This window comes from Petromyzon marinus, chromosome 51, assembly GCF_048934315.1.
Source record: "Petromyzon marinus isolate PM22_M1 ecotype Great Lakes invasive population chromosome 51, UKy_Petmar_22M1.pri1.0, whole genome shotgun sequence".
NCBI classification, from domain to species: domain Eukaryota; kingdom Metazoa; phylum Chordata; class Hyperoartia; order Petromyzontiformes; family Petromyzontidae; genus Petromyzon; species Petromyzon marinus.
This window is the reverse complement of record NC_133717.1, coordinates 8,008,218-8,026,746: the sequence shown is the minus strand read 5'-3', so window position 1 is coordinate 8,026,746 and position 18,529 is coordinate 8,008,218. Positions and strand designations below refer to the sequence as shown.

The following is an 18,529-nucleotide window of genomic DNA, read 5'->3' as shown; positions in this document are numbered from 1 at the left end:
CAGCAGCAACAACAACAACACGATCCGAACTCACCCGCACGTAGGATCGAAGCATTGCGGTGAGCAGCAGCCGCCAGGAGGAGGCGGAGGAGCGGTGGCGGATTGAGAGGGGGGCGGGCAGGCGGCGGCGGTGGGAGGAGGAGGGGGGTGGCCGATTTTCTGTCGGCATGGTTGGTTGGTCTGGGCCGCGCGTGGTTGGGTGAGAGGTGGTGATGGTGGTGGTGTGTGTGTGCGCTGTTGGACAGGGTGAGGCCTGTGCGATGTGAGAGGGAGGGAGGGAGGAAGAGGGGTGAGAGGGGAGGCAGCGAGGCAGGGAGGGAGGGAGGGAATGCAGGCGACGTGGTGGTGTTGGTGGTGGTGAGGGCGTCCGTCGGCCCACGTCGCTGCCTCGGGCACAAGGCGCGAGCGGGAGCGAGAGGGCCACGCGAGAGAGAAGCGCACGGTCCCTGCAGTGGGGACGACGCGAGCGAGGAACCGCGCGGGACCCGTCCTCGATCCGTCCGCACGGAGACAACCCCGCGCGCACTCGTCCATCGATACATCCATCTTTAAGGGTCCGTAGTATCATCATCATCATCCTCATCGTCCTCGTCGTCCTCACACGGATCGCGTGCATCTTCTCGTCTCTTGCTGGAGCCGCGCGCAATTTTATTTTTTAACTTTTTGTAGCCCAGCCCGTGCGTGGGAGAAGAAGGAGCCGCGGTGGGCGGACAAAACTCGCGACGCAAGCGATGAGACAGAGAGGGACAACACCGACAACAACAACAACACCGACAACAACACCGACAACAACAACAACAGCACCGACAACAACGTCGACTCCGTGCCCACTGATTGTTTTGGTTTGGAGCAATTAGGCGGCTCGTACGCACGTCTCCTAATTAGAAGACGTCACAGGCTTGGAATTTGAAGGCAGTGCGCGCGACGGATCCGACGCTTCAATCCACCACCACCACCACCACCAACCCCCACCGCCGCTGCCGCCCAGAACTTGGAAGATTCCCCCACACGAGCAATTCTGCGGCCATCCTGTAATTAGAAGACAATATTCCTCGCGGCATGATTTTCTTTTTGTTGTGGTTTATTGTTTGTTGAAGATGATAGGGAGCCATCAACGCCGTCGTCTAAGCCGACTGACTCCTGCCAATTTAGAAGGCGCTGTTCAGGTTGGTGTTGCTTCGTGATTCACGCGTGAAGTTGCAAGGACCGCGCCGTGGAAACACTCTCCCCTACTCCTGCAGTCACGAGGACATCGCACCCGCGATCGAAAACACGCGCCCGTCAATTGCAGTGAAGACGCTGTTCCTTGCCACTTAGGAGTATTCAATTAAGGAGACGTTGTTTATCATTGGTGTTACTGCTACTACTAGACCCATCGCGATCTGGCCGTACCGATACCGCATTGGACCCGACCGTCGCGAGCAACGGAGGCGATCGATTGAAAAGTCTCCCCGGCGCCAGAGTGGGGGAGCGAAGTTGCGAGCGGTGGTTGAGTCGCAAGCCTTTGTCGTGGGGGGGGGGCACAGAGAGAGAAGCTGAGCTCTGCGTGGGAGGGGGAGCGCCTCTCTCTCTCTCTCTCCTCCCCGCACACCTCGCGCCGCCAGTGGCTGAGTGGCTGAGCGGAGTAATGAGTTGTCTCGATGTGATGTACCACGCGTACGGGCCGCCTGCCCGCGCCTACCTCAGCGCAGCATCGGCCGCCTACTCATCGTACCCCCACGCCACGCAGGTAGGAAGCGTCACTCACGTGCGTGTGTGTGTGTGTCTCTGTGTGTCTGTGTGAGTGTGTGTGAGTGTGTCTCTGTGTGTGTGTGAGTGTGTGTGTGTGCCTGTGTGTGTGTCTGTGTGAGTGTGTGTGTGTCTGTGTGTCTGTGTGTGTGTGTCTGTGTGTGTGTGTCTGTGTGTGTGTGTCTGTGTGAGTGTGTGTATGTGTGTGAGTGTGTGTGTGTCTGTGTGTGTGTGTGAGTGTGTCTGTGTGTGTGTGTCTGTGTGTGTGTGCGTCTGTTACATATTTCACTTTAATTCGTGGTTTTGTGGTAATTAATTGAAGGTGGAGGGGTTACCAGCCCCTCGCACCCGTCCAGAGCCCCCGTTTAGCCCCTGTGGTGGACACATATGCCATGAGGGGAGGAGCCAATCAAAATTGGAACTCCCCCCACAGCACTGTCCACGACAGAGTTGCCCGTCCGGCACCGCGAGGAGGTAGTCAGTCGACCCGTGGCACCTGGGTCTGCCCCGTGACCTCCTGCCAGCGGGCGTTCGACACTTCACGTGGCCTCAGGGTGCACATAGCCTGGCACAAGCGTCGTGGTGACGTCACCGCCACTTAGTGGCGAATGGCGGTTGTTGTTGTTGTTGTGTGCGTCTGTGTGAGTGTGTGTGTCTGTGTGAGTGTGTGTGTATGTCTGTGTGTGAGTGTGTCTGTGTGAGTGTGTGTCTGTGTGTGTGTCTGTGTGTGTGTGTGTCTGTGTGTGTGTGTGTCTGTGTGAGTGTGTGTCTGTGTGTCTGTGTGTGTGAGTGTGTGTGTGTCTGTGTGAGTGTGTGTGTGTGTCTGTGTGTGTGAGTGTGTGTGTGTCTGTGTGTGTGTCTGTGTGTGTCTGTCTGTGTGTCCGTGTGTGTCTGTGTGAGTGTGTGTGTATGTCTGTGTGTGTGTCTCTGTGTGTGTCTGTGTGTGTGTGTCTGTGTGAGTGTGTGTGAGTGTGTGTGTGTGAGTGTGTCTGTGTGAGTGTGTGTCTGTGTGTGTGTCTGTGTGTGTGTGTGTGTGTCTGTGTGTGTGTCTGTGTGAGTGTGTGTCTGTGTGTGTGTCTGTGTGTGTGAGTGTGTGTGTGTGTCTGTGTGAGTGTGTGTGTCTGTGTGAGTGTGTGTCTGTGTGAGTGTGTGTGTGCGTGTCTGTGTGTCTGTGTGAGTGTGTGTGTCTGTGTGAGTGTGTGTCTGTGTGTCTGTGTGAGTGTGTGTGTGTGTGTCTGTGTGGGTGTGTGTGTGTGTGTCTGTGTGTGTGAGTATGTGTGTGTCTGTGTGAGTGTGTGTGCGTGTCTGTGTGTCTGTGTGAGTGTGTGTCTGTGTGAGTGTGCGTGTCTGTGTGAGTGTGTGTGTCTGTGTGAGTGTGTGTGCGTGTCTGTGTGTCTGTGTGAGTATGTGTGTGCGTGTGTGTGTCTGTGTGTGTGTGTGTCTGTGTGTGTGTGTCTGTGTGAGTGTGTGAGTGTGTGTGCGTGTCTGTGTGTCTGTGTGAGTGTGTGTGTTTGCGTGTCTGTGTGTCTGTGTGAGTGTATGTGCGTGTCTGTGTGTCTGTGTGAGCGTGTCTGTGCGTGTCTGTGTGAGTGTGTGTCTGCGTGTGTGTGCGTGTGTGTGTCTGTGTAAGTGTGTGTGTCTGTGTGTCTGTGGTAAGTGTGTGTGTGCGTGTGTGTGTCTGTGTGAGTGTGTGTGTGCGTGTGTGTTTCTGTGTGAGTGTGTGTGCGTGTGTGTGTCTGTGTGAGTGTGTGTCTGTGTGAGTGTGTGTGTGCGTGTGTGTGTCTGTGTGAGTGTGTGTGCGTGTGTGTGTCTGTGGTAAGTGTGTGTGGGAGCGGTAGTGCAACGGTTAGCGCGCTGCGCTTCGAACCCATTGCGATCCGTGGTCGATTTTCGCTCACGGCCACCAACACCCAGTGACGATTATTTCCACCGGTCTTGGACCTCCGCTAGGTCGACTCAGCCTCAAATAAGTACCTGATTCGGTGTGTAAACATCGCCACTGGTGAGACAAAGGCGGCCGCGCGTGGTGCTGACCACCCACCCCCCATCGTGCGCTGTGCCAGCATTCAAAGGTGTTCGCTAACAGCACTTGCCCCTACAGTCTGCTCAAGCTATACGTGGGATCTTTGTCTTTGAACGGGTGTGCACATGTATTGTAGGGAGCGGTGACGCAGTGGTTAGTGCGCCGTGCAATGACCCAAGTTCAATTTCCGCTCAAGGCCACCAACATCAGTGACGAGTATTTGAACCGGTCTTGGGCCTCCCCTAGGTCAACTCGGCCTCAATTGAGAACCTGTTGCGCTGTGTAAACATCAGCACTGGGAAGACAAAGGCGGCCCGGTGTGGTACTGGTCACCCAGCCCTTCGTGTTGCGTGCCAGCCTTGCTCGCAGCACTTGCCCCAAGCGGCCAGCAACAAACAGCACCCTCACAGTTGCGATGAATAACAGTTAATAGCCAGGTTATTTGTGATAAGAGCTTGGCAGATGACGGGTGAGTGAGTTTGTTAATTAGTGAGTGGGTTAATTTCTAGGTGATTTAGTGAGTGGGTGAGTTAGTGGACGAGTCAGTGAGTGAGTGGGTGAGTGAGTTTAATTAGTGAGTGGGTGAGTTAGTGGGTGAGTGAGTGGGTGAGTGAGTGGATGGGAGGGTGAGTTATTTCATTAGTGAGTGGGTTAATTGGTGAGCGATTGGGTGAGTGCGTTCGTGAGTAGGTGAGTAAGTGGGTAAGCAAGTGGGTCAGTGGATGAGTGAGGAAGTGACTGAGTGGGTGAGTGAGGGTGTGAGTGAGTTAGTTTATTACTGAGTGGGTGAATTGTTGAGTGAGTTAGTGGGTGAGTGAGTGGGCGAGTTAGTGAGTGAGTAAGTGGATGAGGAAGTGGGTGAGTGAGGTAGTGACTGAGGGTGTGAGTGAGTGGGTGAGTTAGTTAATTAGTGAGTGGGTGAATTGGTGGGTGAGTTAGTGAGTGAGTGGTTGAGTGAGTTTTTAAATAGTGAGTGGGTGAGTGAGCTCGTGAGTAGGTGAGTAAGTGGGTGAGTGAGTGGGTGAGCGTGTGCGTGAATGAGTGAGTGAGTTAGTGGGTGAGTTCGTGATTGAGTGAGTTGGTGAGCGAGTGCGTGAGCGTGTTGTTATGACCTGCAGTGTCGATAAAAGTCTCACCAATTCAGCGTCTGGCAAAAGACCGAATCCTCGCCGTGGATGTAGGAGGAATCAACGAGCGAAGTTCCTGGGAACGGTAGCCACAGCAGCAGCAGCAGTAGTTGCAATAGAAGAGTGATAGGGAGGTGACTGCCGGCCGATGAGTGAGCGAGCGAGCGAGTGAGCGGATCATCACTCACGCTGCTGTTGCACCCTGATGTCTATTAAGTGCAGCAGTGATGTAGCAACTTCGCTCTTCACCCAGTGAATATAAAAAGAGTACACGCACAAGTACACGGCCAGGCGCGTTGTCAATCCACTGCTTGATGATGGACTCCCATCTCGAGTTCTTCATGAGAAGGTCATCATCATCATCACCATAATCATCATCATCAGCAGCAGCCATGGTCACGTTTCAAGTTGATCCTGTGTAACTCGATGAGAACTCAAGTGGCCGGGGTATGCGTGCTCGTGTCTTGCTACTCTCGAGCGCTTGCAGGGGTAGCCGGGACTGGCTCACGAGAACGCTCGCGCGCCACGGCTACTTTTGGGGGTACGCGATTGCGACAGCACAAAACTCTTCCCGTTAAAAAAAACAACAACAACAACAACAACAAAACCTCCGTCCGATATTAGGAATGCGCTGTAGCCGTGCACTTTTAAATCATCTGGGTTGGACACTTGATTTCTTTTAAGAGCTGTTTGTTTGTTTTTGCGCGTGAGTGCGTGCGTGTTTAGCTTGTTGTCCACCCCCCCCCGCCCGCACATCCGATTAGCGCGGTTGGCTATACGTGCGGTACGAAAGAAGTTCAACGTACGTACGTACCACTGCCCTGGCTATATACGGTCTATGAAACCCAGAGTAACTCACAGTTGCACGTGGACGTGGTTGCGTGCTGTGTATTTTGTTTTATTTTCATGAGCACCGTCACATGAACGTGGAATTTCCACCACAGAGCTACTGTGATGTTTATTTGTAGGGACCTACTGGCCACTGTTTATAAAAAAAAAAATATCCCACATACGAGCATTTCACCCCGCGTAATAGGCCCGTGATCTCGAAAGTGAAGCCCGGTTGGAGTCCTGGATAATGGCTGGATGCATAACAGGTGTTACAGGCTGCTCTTATGGGCAATAATAATAAGAGGGGAGCTTATTAAAAATCGATTGTTGTTCACGAATGTGCAAATGGCCCAGAGTGGTGAAGTATGGTCTAATAGCCCCCCCCCCCTCCCCGCTTCCCCATAAATCCAGCATTGGATTTAAATAACGACGAAATAAGTGTGCTGTATATATCTACACACATACACACAGATACAAACAACTCATTGTGAAACGTATCATTAATGATTATGTAGATATGTATAGGCTTAGACGATCGGCAGACTGAACGCCGTGTATATGGCACTCGTGCACGAGTATATTACATAAATCCATATATATAACCTTTGCATGTATTATAAATACAGAAAAGTCGTACATCTAATTGCAAACTACCGGCTATGATTTTGATTTAAAGCTTTCGTGACTGCAGTAATTCATATTCTTAGTTCTTTCAGCAAAGTCACGTTGAAGGGAAACAACAAAACAATAAAATATATACAAAATGATTATGATGGGTTATGATGTTAAGTCACGGCGCCTTATACGTATGCACGTGTTGCATTGTTTACATAGACACATTAACAATGTCCAGTGTTCAATCCACTGCTAGATGAAGATCCTGGACCACGACGTATCTATCGTGGGGATTGTCCGACCATACTTCACCACCCTGGTCAGTGCGGGTTTGTGAAGGAGGTTAAGTCACCTCGATAGCGTCGCTACAGAGGATCAATCGCCACTGATGTTAGCCGTGTTCGGGAATCGAACGGATTCAGAGCGCATTGTGACAGCCACTACGACGCCGCTCCCGGCAATACAATAACGTTAACGAATTATATTCTTAGCTCTTTCGGTAAAGTCACGTTGAAGGGAAACAATAAAATAATGAAAAAATATATATAAAACAATAAAAAATTCTCACGACGTTTCGACCATAACACAAACGGTCGTTATCAGGTATTTGTGTTATGGTCGAAACGTCGTGAGAATTTTTTTTATTGTTTTTATATATATTTTATTATTTTATCGTTTCTCTTCAACGTGACTTTATGGTCGAAACGTCGTGGGAATTTTTTTATTGTTTTATATATATTTTATTATTTTATTGTTTTCCTTCAACGTGACTTTACCGAAAGAGCTAAGAATATGAATTACTGCAGTCACAAAAGCTTTAAATCAAAAGTTAACGAATCACTTAACAAAAAGATATGTAATCGCGTTTATGTTGATGACAGAACTTTGTAGTCCGCTTTAACCCCCCCCCCCAGTCGCCCTGCAGGCTTGTGCTCCGCACAGGCTGCGTCTTATAATCCGGTATGTGTGAGTGTGCGCGCGTGTGTGTGAGTGCGTGTGTGAGTGTGTGTGCGCGCGTGTGTGAGTGCGTGTGTGAGTGTGCGTGTGTGAGAGTGAGTGTGTGTGAGTGTGTGTGCGCGCGTGTGTGAGTGTGTGTGAGTGTGTGCGCGCGTGTGTGAGTGCGTGTGTGAGTGTGCGTGTGTGAGAGTGAGTGTGTGTGAGTGAGTTTGTGTGAGTGCGCGCGTGTGTGTGAGTGCGTGTGTGTGAGTGCGTGTGTGAGTGCGCGCGTGTGTGTGAATGCGTGTGCGTGCGTGTGTGAGTGTGCGTGTGTGAGTGTGCGTGTGTGAGTGTGCGTGTGTGAGTGTGCGTGTGTGAGTGTGCGTGTGTGAGTGGGGAGCGGTAGTGTTGTGGTTAGCACTATGAACCCGGCGACCCGGGTTCGATTCATGCTCACGGCCAACACCAGTGACGATTATCTGAACCGGTCCTAGGCCTCCCCTAGATCGACTCAGCCTCAAATAAGTACCTGGTGCGATGTATAAACATCACCACGAGGGAGACAAAGGCGGCCAGGCGTAGTGCTGGCCACCCACCCCATCGTGTGCCGTGCCGGCCTTCATAGGTGCTCGCTATCAGCACTTGCCCCAACAGTCTGTTACAGGCTATACAGAGAATCTTTGTCTTTGTGTGCGCGTGTAAGTGTGTGAGTGCGCGTGTGTGTGTAAGTGAGTGTGCCTGTGTGAGTGTTTGATTGAGTGTGCGTGTGTGGGTGTGCGTGTTGGAGTCAGTGGGGTGTGCGTGTGTGAGTGCGTTCGCCTGTGACGATGTCTGTACGAGTATCATTGACATCGGGCACACGCTTTTGACCGCGTACTACTTTTCTGAGCGTCTTACAATCCGGATAATACGGTAACTATTTACATATATATGAATAGATATTAAATTTAGATGTAGAAAATGTACACATAACAAATTACAGTCAACAAATATGTAGACCATCGATTGCACTAATTATTAATACCGATATTGGACTCGCTTTCTTATCGGCTTCGGCATCAGAGTTCACGAGTCGGCAATTTACTCGGTTTACCGATATCCGAAGCCACCAGGCAGAGCGCAGTAGGGGAGAGAGCGAGCGAGCGAGCGTCAGCCGGGAAGCTTTCGAGTTACAATCCGGGTTGGTGGAGTCGAATCATCACATCATTCCATCCATCCAAGGCCGGATTAAGATGTTGTAGGCCCCTGTGCTACAGGTACTGTGAGCCCCCCCCCCCCCCCAGTAATATTTTCAAAAGGAAAACAAAGTTAAGGGAAAAAATACAATTGATTTCTTTACGAGGCTAACAACAAATTCAGAATTCACAAAATGAAAAAAACTTTTCACTTCATCTCTGGAGGTCCTTCAGCTGGCGCAGAGCCCTGGGCTTGCAGCCCCTAAAGCCCCCACGCCTTGATCCGGCCCTGCCTCCATCCCTCCCTCCGGGGTCTATAAACGTCCTACCACTTTCGTGGTGAAGTCCACGGTGGTTGTACTATGGATAGACTCGCCCATCGCCGCCACGGGAATTTGGAATTTCCACCACTGCAAGATGAGCATCCAAGCCACTCATGATTGAATGCGAATTCGAATTTGCTTTGACTTTACTGTCGATGACGATTTCACATCTAAGTGTTTACACACTTAGATGTGAAATCGTCATATATATACATAAAGAGGCCCGTATTGGAACGGATTGATTTTCAGATGTTTGCGGTTATATTACGGATAGGCACGGCTTATCATTGCATCCAGTGTGGCCGCTCGTAGCCCTTCGAGAACACCAATCGGAATTGACCTCGATCCAGCCGCGATTGTGTACGGTGTTGGGAGACAGTGAAGCAAATGCAGGAAGCGAGCGGTGGCGCAACGGTTAGCGCACTGCGCTGCTAACGCGGTATTAACCTCCCGGCACAGACGACGATGCGAGGGGTGTTTTGATCTTCCGCGAGGCACGTGGTCCATCCACCCTAAACCGCATCCGCTGCACAAAACCACGGCAGCAGTAGATGCGTGATACCTTGGAAGATGTAAAACTCTGCAGTAGCAGTGTGCCGTGACCGTGGGTCATCCAGAAGAGGCCGCAGTGCAACACGTAACGACGCAAATGCCTCCCGATCCACGACAACTACGAAGAGGGAGACATCGCAGCGACACACGACTCCACTTACTGCTCCTGCTGCTGACGCGGTTGTCTGGGCTTTGACCACCACGAATGTGAAATTGTTGCATCTACATCGTCGTCCATACATCAAGACGCAGAACCTCGCTAACCCGAGTTCTATTCCTGGCAAACATCCGTGGTTGAGTTGTATTTAATGCCATCCTGGGTCACAACCCACCCCCCCCCCCCACCGCCAACTCGCACTGCATAAAATGGTGAAGTATGGTCAGATAAATTAGAACCCCCATGATCGACTCTGGCGAGGTGGCTGCGGCCTTCGTTCAGCAGTGCATTGACACAGAGCGGTAAATGATCATCGATTTCGATATAAGCAACAAGTTGTTAGTAACGTTAATCGGTGACTATCTGACGACAGATGGCTAATATACATATTAGATAAGTTCGCAAGCTATGCACGTAATAGTAGGTTCACATATCGTTCATTAATCCACGGATTAGCAATTACTGTGTAATATATACGTGTGTGTCTCTATATATAAACACATTCACGTGACATCTTAAAAAAAAAATCTAGACCTCTTGTGCAATATTAAAATGCTACAAAATATAATTGTCAGTTTAATTGTAGAGCAGGTTGGCGGTGAATATGATCTTTGCAAAGGCAGTTTACGGGCATCAGTGTTAAATACAATGACATGCAAACACGTACGGGAAAATACGTACAGATGCATGAAGGTACATACGTACAATATATGCATGTAAGTACACACGTATACCAAACAAGACAAGACAAAGATCCCCCGTATAGCCTTAACAGACTGTTGGGGCAAGTGCGGTTAGCGAGCACCTATGAAGGGCGGAATGGCACACGAGGGGGTGGGTGGCCAGCGCCACGCCCGGCCGCCTTTGTCTCCCCAGTGGCGATGTTCACACACCGTACCAGGTACTCATTTGAGGCTGAGTCGACCTGCAAATACATTTGAGGCTGAGTCGACATACAAACACATACGGGTTCATATATATACATATGCAAGTACACATATCCACGTACAATTACATATATACACGCACATATATATAGATAAGTACATAGAAATAGCTGCGCATGTATATTCATACATATACGCATACAAATACATATATACTTACAAATACACGGGGATACATTCAGCCAAAGACATACATTAAACATATGAAACACACACAAACACAAATACATACGAATACACAATGAGCAAACATTCATACATACGAATAGCATATGCAAATATCGACCAATATACGAATCCATCTATACAAATGAATGCAAAGACAAAGATCCCCCAGACTGTTGGGGGGCAAGTGCTGTTAGCAAGGGCCTATGAGGGTCCGTGGGTGGCTAGCACCACGCCCGGCCGCCTTTGTCTCCCCAGTGGCGATGTTCAGACACCGCACCTGGTGCTCATTTGAGGCTGAGTCGACCTAGGGGAGAGTAGCCGGGCTCGTAGCGCAGCGCGCTAACCGCTTACACCACCGCTCCCCGCAGAGATGTTTAAACGTAAGTCGACAAAGGCACGCAACTCACTAAAATAATATACGCAATCGTACACTTGCGTGTACAAAAAACACAAGCGTATAAGCGCACACGTATTTTGCAAAACGCACGCATGTCGTACGCGTACGTGAATTCTTACCAATAAACATATGCGTATATCCTTAACAGACGTTGGCTCGCGTGCGGTGAGCGAAAGCATACAGCCGCATACCACATCGCGTACGTCACAACACGTACACATTTACATGCACGCACACACCAAATATATGTAAACGCTTACGAGATACACAACATGTATATACATACAGCACGTGCGAATTTGCATGCAAGCGCACAAAGACAAAGTTCATGCCCCCCGTATAGCCTTAACAAAACTGTTGGGGCAAGTGCCTTTAGTGAACACCTATAAAGGCCGGCACGGCACACGAGGGTGGTGGGTGGCCAACACCACGCCCGGCCGCTTTTGTCTCCATAGTGGCAATGTTTATACACTGCACCAGGTACTCATTTGAGGCTGAGTCGACCTAGGTTCAGATAATCGTCATTGGTGTTGGCCGTGAGCGGGAATCGAAAGACCTCGGAACGCTGGGGGTTCGTAGCGACGCGCGCTCTGTGGCCGTCTGGAACGCTCTTCCTTCCCGAAATTATGAAACCACTGGAGCGGTTAAATTTCGATTTAAAGCTTTCGTGACTGCAATGATTCATCTTCTTTGGTTCACTGGAGCGGTGCCCTTTGACATCACACGCATTTAAAAGTCATCTTTTCAGAACTTATTTTCCGTGCTTAGTTTGTTGTCCTTCCCCGCGCCTGGAATGAGCGCAGGTTGCATAAGTACGGTGCGAAAGAAGTTCAACATACAGTACGTGCATAAATACCAATGCGGTTATGTACAACGAAATGCAAGCGGCGTGTTTGTTGTTCGCGTCCGATCATTGTAGAAGAGTTGACTTTGTCGCAATTGGCGTTCACAATCGCGACGAACCCTTTGCGCTTTCATCTCGAAGAAGCGAACCATTCCCCTCGCGTGCCTCTAACGCGCCGAGAAGTGGGGAGACGCGGGGTGGGAGGGGGGAGGAGGAGGGGAATGGTTCGGGAAGATGGAGAGGAACAAAAGCAGCAGCAGGAGGAGTAGGAGGACACACAGCTATCATGATTTTTGGGTAACCAGAAATCCGAGCGAGGTGGGAAGAGACGATGGGGATAGAGCTTCAGTGGTTGTTGTTGTTCTTGTAGTAGTGCGGACGATGGGCCCGTTAAGCCAGCGGCTGCCCGGCTATTTGATGCGAGGGATCCGTGAGCGAAGCGGCAGAGTGTTGCGTGTGTGAGTGAGGACACGGAGGTCGACATCGCAGAGAAGGGCTCTCGCACGGACTGTGTAAAGTAACATTAGACAACATTACACAGCTGACAAACCGAAGCGTTTAAAGGTCGCACACGGAACACACACGAATAACAACAACAACATTGTCGTTGCACGATAATAACAATTGTTATTAATAATAATTATTAAAATAATTTAAACATTTAAAACAAATTCCACGAGAGAATAAGAGGCTCCACCAAGGTAGATGTGCAAGGAAACTCGAAATTGTGTTGGTGATGCTCCTGATGGGTCGGCAGCGGTTTATAATCACAATTAACGCGAGACGAAAGGAACACATTGGTCAATCGAAGTGTTGCCTTTTAATGGGGGAGGGGGGTATGTGTATACGCGATAGGCGACGTTTCGGGAAGCGTCCCATCTTCATCGCAAAAGAGAGAGGCGAGAGAGGTAGAGTGAAGGGGCTCTCAGTGGCGACTCAATTCGAGTCGTCGGCTACAGAACGCGGAGAGTCAAGGAGTGAGAGAGAGACAGAGAGTGTGAGAGAGATACAGAGAGTGAGAGAGAGACAGAGATATACAGAGAGAGACAGAGAGAGAGAGACAGAGAGAGGCAGAGAGAGACAGAGAGAGGCAGAGAGAGACAGAGAGAGACAGAGAGAGACAGAGAGAGAAAGAGAGACAGAGAGAGACAGAGAGAGACAGAGACAGAGAGGGACAGAGACAGAGAGAGACATAGAGAGATAGACAGAGAGAGAGACAGAGACAGAGAGAGACAGAGAGAGGCAGAGAGAGACAGAGAGACAGGTAGAGAGATATTCCGTCCTCGAGGTTGCTTATTTAGGTGAGTCAAACCGCTCCCTCTTACTCAGCGGTGTATCCAGACGGGCAGACGTCCATCATCATCTTGGTCACTACATGATTATTATTCATAGCAAACCCGCAGTGGTAATCATCAGCACCATCTGCAGTGGCATAATCGTCATCAGAATCGTCCAGTCATCATATCATCATCATCATGGCCATCGTGTAGCCGTCGTCATCTGCATCATCACGGGCATCATCGACGACATCTCACGATACCATTGCAATTTACAACGTCATGTGCATTGATATAGCGGCCGAGTCTAAATGTGACCGCATCTCCAGACGCTGTACAGAACCAGCGGGCATATATATAGGTTATATGAGAGAAAGGCAGTCCCGTACCTCCGACTAGCACGGTTGGCTACAGTACATACGGTGCGAAATAAGTTCAACATATGTGCGCAGGTTTGTGAGTAAGTGGGCCTCTATGTGAGTTTATGTGAGTCTATGGGTCTCTATGTGAGTTTATGGGTCTCTATGTGAGTTTATGGGTCTCTATGTGTGTCTATGGGTCTCAATGTGAGTCTATGGGTCTCTATGTGAGTCTATGGGTCTCTATGTGAGTCTATGGGACTCTATGTGAGTCTATGGGTCTCTATGTGAATATATGGGTCTCTATGTGAGTCTATGGGTCTCTATGTGAGTCTATGGTCTCTATGTGAGTCTATGGGTCTCTATGTGAGTCTATGGGTCTCTATGTGAGTCTATGGGTCTCTATGTGAGTCTATGGGTCTCTATGTGAGTCTATGGCTCTCTATGTGAATGTATGGGTCTCTATGTGAGTCTATGGGTCTCTATGTGAGTCTATGGGTCTTTATGTGAGTCTATGGCTCTCTATGTGAGGCTATGGGTCTCTATGTGAGTCTATGGATCTCTGTGAGTTTATGGGTCTCTATATGAGTCACTGGGTCTCTATGTGAGTCTATGGGTCTTTATGTGAGTCTATGGCTCTCTATGTGAGGCTATGGGTCTCTATGTGAGTCTATGGGTCTCTATGTGAGTCTATGGGTCTCTATATGATTCACTGGGTCTCTATGCGAGTCTATGGGTCTCTATGTGAATCTATGTGTCTCTATGTGAGTCTATGGGACTCGATGTGAGTCTATGGCTTTCTATGTGAGTCTATGGGTCTCTATGTGAGTCTATGGGTCTTTATGTGAGTCTATGGCTCTCTATGTGAGTCTATGGTTCTCTATGCGAGTTTATGGGTCTCTATGTGAGTCTATGGCTCTCTATGTGAGTCTATGGGTCTCTATGTGAGTCTATGGCTCTCTATGTGAGTCTATGGGTCTCTATGAGAGTCAATGGGTCTCTATGTGAGTCTATGGGTCTTTATGTGAGTCTATGGGTCTCTATGTGAGTCTATGGGTCTCTATGTGAGTCACTGGGTCTCTATGTGAGTCTATGGGTCTCTATGTGAGTCTATGGCGCTCTATGTGAGACTATGGGTCTCTATGTGAGTCTATGGGTCTTTATGTGAGTCTATGGCTCTCTATGTGAGTCTATGGTTCGCTATGTGAGTTTATGGGTCTCTATGTGAGTATATGGCTCTCTATGTGAGTCTATGGGTCTCTATGTGAGTCTATGGCTCTCTATGTGAGTCTATGGGTCTCTATGAGAGTCAATGGGTCTCTATGTGAGTCTATGGGTCTTTATGTGAGTTTATGGGTCTCTATGTGAGTCTATGGGTCTCTATGTGAGTCTATGGGTCTTTATGTGAGTCTATGGGTCTCTATGTGAGTCTATGGGTCTCTATGTGAGTCTATGGATCTCCATGTAAGTCTATGGGTCTCTATGTAAGTCTATGGGTCTCTATGTGAGTCTATGGGTCTCTATGTGAGTCTATGGGTCTCCATGTGAGTCTATGGGTCTCTATGGGAGTCTATGGGTCTCTATGTGAATCTATGGGTCTCTATGTGAGTCTATGGGTCTCCATGTGAGTCTATGGGTCTCTATGTAAGTCTATGGGTCTCTATGTGAGTCTATGGGTCTCTATGTGAGTCTACGGGTCTCCATGTGAGTCTATGGGTCTCTATGTGAGTCTATGGGTCTCCATGTGAGTCTATGGGTCTCTATGTGTGTCTATGGGTCTCAATGTGAGTCTATGGGTCTCTATGTGAGTCTATGGGTCTCTATGTGAGTCTATGGGACTCTATGTGAGTCTATGGGTCTCTATGTGAATATATGGGTCTCTATGTGAGTCTATGGGTCTCTATGTGAGTCTATGGTCTCTATGTGAGTCTATGGGTCTCTATGTGAGTCTATGGGTCTCTATGTGAGTCTACGGGTCTCCATGTGAGTCTATGGGTCTCTATGTGAGTCTATGGGTCTCTATGTGAGTTTATGGGTCTCTATGTGTGTCTATGGGTCTCAATGTGAGTCTATGGGTCTCTATGTGAGTCTATGGGTCTCTATGTGAGTCTATGGGACTCTATGTGAGTCTATGGGTCTCTATGTGAATATATGGGTCTCTATGTGAGTCTATGGGTCTCTATGTGAGTCTATGGTCTCTATGTGAGTCTATGGGTCTCTATGTGAGTCTATGGGTCTCTATGTGAGTCTATGGGTCTCTATGTGAGTCTATGGGTCTCTATGTGAGTCTATGGCTCTCTATGTGAATGTATGGGTCTCTATGTGAGTCTATGGGACTCGATGTGAGTCTATGGCTTTCTATGTGAGTCTATGGGTCTCTATGTGAGTCTATGGGTCTTTATGTGAGTCTATGGCTCTCTATGTGAGTCTATGGTTCTCTATGTGAGTTTATGGGTCTCTATGTGAGTCTATGGCTCTCTATGTGAGTCTATGGGTCTCTATGTGAGTCTATGGCTCTCTATGTGAGTCTATGGGTCTCTATGAGAGTCAATGGGTCTCTATGTGAGTCTATGGGTCTTTATGTGAGTCTATGGGTCTCTATGTGAGTCTATGGGTCTCTATGTGAGTCACTGGGTCTCTATGTGAGTCTATGGGTCTCTATGTGAGTCTATGGCGCTCTATGTGAGACTATGGGTCTCTATGTGAGTCTATGGGTCTTTATGTGAGTCTATGGCTCTCTATGTGAGTCTATGGTTCGCTATGTGAGTTTATGGGTCTTTATGTGAGTATATGGCTCTCTATGTGAGTCTATGGGTCTCTATGTGAGTCTATGGCTCTCTATGTGAGTCTATGGGTCTCTATGAGAGTCAATGGGTCTCTATGTGAGTCTATGGGTCTTTATGTGAGTTTATGGGTCTCTATGTGAGTCTATGGGTCTCTATGTGAGTCTATGGGTCTTTATGTGAGTCTATGGGTCTCTATGTGAGTCTATGGGTCTCTATGTGAGTCTATGGATCTCCATGTAAGTCTATGGGTCTCTATGTAAGTCTATGGGTCTCTATGTGAGTCTATGGGTCTCTATGTGAGTCTATGGGTCTCCATGTGAGTCTATGGGTCTCTATGGGAGTCTATGGGTCTCTATGTGAATCTATGGGTCTCTATGTGAGTCTATGGGTCTCCATGTGAGTCTATGGGTCTCTATGTAAGTCTATGGGTCTCTATGTGAGTCTATGGGTCTCTATGTGAGTCTACGGGTCTCCATGTGAGTCTATGGGTCTCTATGTGAGTCTATGGGTCTCCATGTGAGTCTATGGGTCTCTATGTAAGTCTATAGGTCTCTATGTGAGTCTATGGGTCTCTATGTGAGTCTATGGGTATCTATGTGAGTCTATGGGTCTCCATGTGAGTCTATGCGTCTCTATGTGAGTCTATGGGTCTTTACGTGAGTCTATGGGTCTCCTTGTTAGTCTATGGGTCTTTTTGTGATTCTATGGGTCTCTATGTGAGTCTATGGGTCTCTATGTGAGACTATGGGTCTCTATGTAAGTCTCTGGATCTCTATGTGAGACTATGGGTCTCTATGCGATTCTATGGGTCTCTATGTGAGTCTATGGGTCTTTATGTGAGTCTTAGGCTCTCTATGTGAGTCTATGGGTCTCTATGTGAGTCTTTGGGTCTCTTTGTGAGTCTATGGGTCTCCTTGTGAGTCTATGGGTCTTTTTGTGAGTGTATGGGTCTCTATGTGAGTCCATGGGTCTCTTTGTGAGTGCATGGGTCTCCATATGCGTCTATGGGTCTCCATGTGAGTCTATGGGTCTCTTTGTGAGTCTATGGGTCTCTATGTCAGTCTATGGGTCTCCATGTGAGTTTATGGGTCTCTTTGTGAGTGTATGGGTCTCTATGTGAGCCCATGGGTCTCTTTGTGAGTGTATGGGTCTCTATGTGAGTCTATGGCTCTCTATGTGAGTCTATGGGTCTCTATGAGAGTCAATGGGTCTCTATGTGAGTCTATGGGTCTTTATGTGAGTTTATGGGTCTCTATGTGAGTCTATGGGTCTCTATGTGAGTCTATGGGTCTTTATGTGAGTCTATGGGTCTCTATGTGAGTCTATGGGTCTCTATGTGAGTCTATGGGTCTCCATGTGAGTCTATGGGTCTCTATGTAAGTCTATGGGTCTCTATGTGAGTCTATGGGTCTCTATGTGAGTCTATGGGTCTCCATGTGAGTCTATGGGTCTCTATGGGAGTCTATGGGTCTCTATGTGAATCTATGGGTCTCTATGTGAGTCTATGGGTCTCCATGTGAGTCTATGGGTCTCTATGTAAGTCTATGGGTCTCTATGTGAGTCTATGGGTCTCTATGTGAGTCTACGGGTCTCCATGTGAGTCTATGGGTCTCTATGTGAGTCTATGGGTCTCCATGTGAGTCTATGGGTCTCTATGTAAGTCTATAGGTCTCTATGTGAGTCTATGGGTCTCTATGTGAGTCTATGGGTATCTATGTGAGTCTATGGGTCTCCATGTGAGTCTATGCGTCTCTATGTGAGTCTATGGGTCTTTACGTGAGTCTATGGGTCTTTATGTGAGTATATGGGTCTCTATGTGAGTCTATGGGTCTCTATGTGAGTCTACGGCTCTCTATGTGAGTGTATGCGTCTCTATGTGAGTCTATGGGTCTCTATATGAGTCTATGGGTCTCTATGTTAATCTATGGGTATCTATGTGAGTCTATGGGTCTCCATGTGAGTCTATGCGTCTCTATGTGAGTCTATGGGTCTTTACGTGAGTCTATGGGTCTCCTTGTTAGTCTATGGGTCTTTTTGTGAGTGTATGGGTCTCTATGTGAGTCCATGGGTCTCTTTTTGAGTGTATGGGTCTCCATATGCGTCTATGGGTCTCCATGTGAGTCTATGGGTCTCTTTGTGAGTCTATGGGTCTCTATGTCAGTCTATGGGTCTCCATGTGAGTCTATGGGTCTCTTTGTGAGTGTATTGGTCTCTATGTGAGCCCATGGGTCTCTTTGTGAGTGTATGGGTCTCTATGTGAGTCTATGGGTCTCTATGTGAGTCT

General features: G+C 48.6%; 1 protein-coding gene across 1 annotated transcript in view; it reads left to right on the top strand.

The window, feature by feature from the left end:
* Positions 1-344: 344 nt before the first annotated feature.
* LOC116953311 (transcription cofactor vestigial-like protein 2) overlaps positions 345-18,529 on the top strand; it is a 75,331-nt gene continuing 57,146 nt past the window's right edge. Inside the window, exon 1 of the mRNA XM_032973405.2 lies at positions 345-1,729. Within this exon, the coding sequence (XP_032829296.1) occupies positions 1,628-1,729 (102 nt within the window). The 5' untranslated portion in view covers positions 345-1,627. The remainder of the gene's footprint in view (positions 1,730-18,529) is intronic.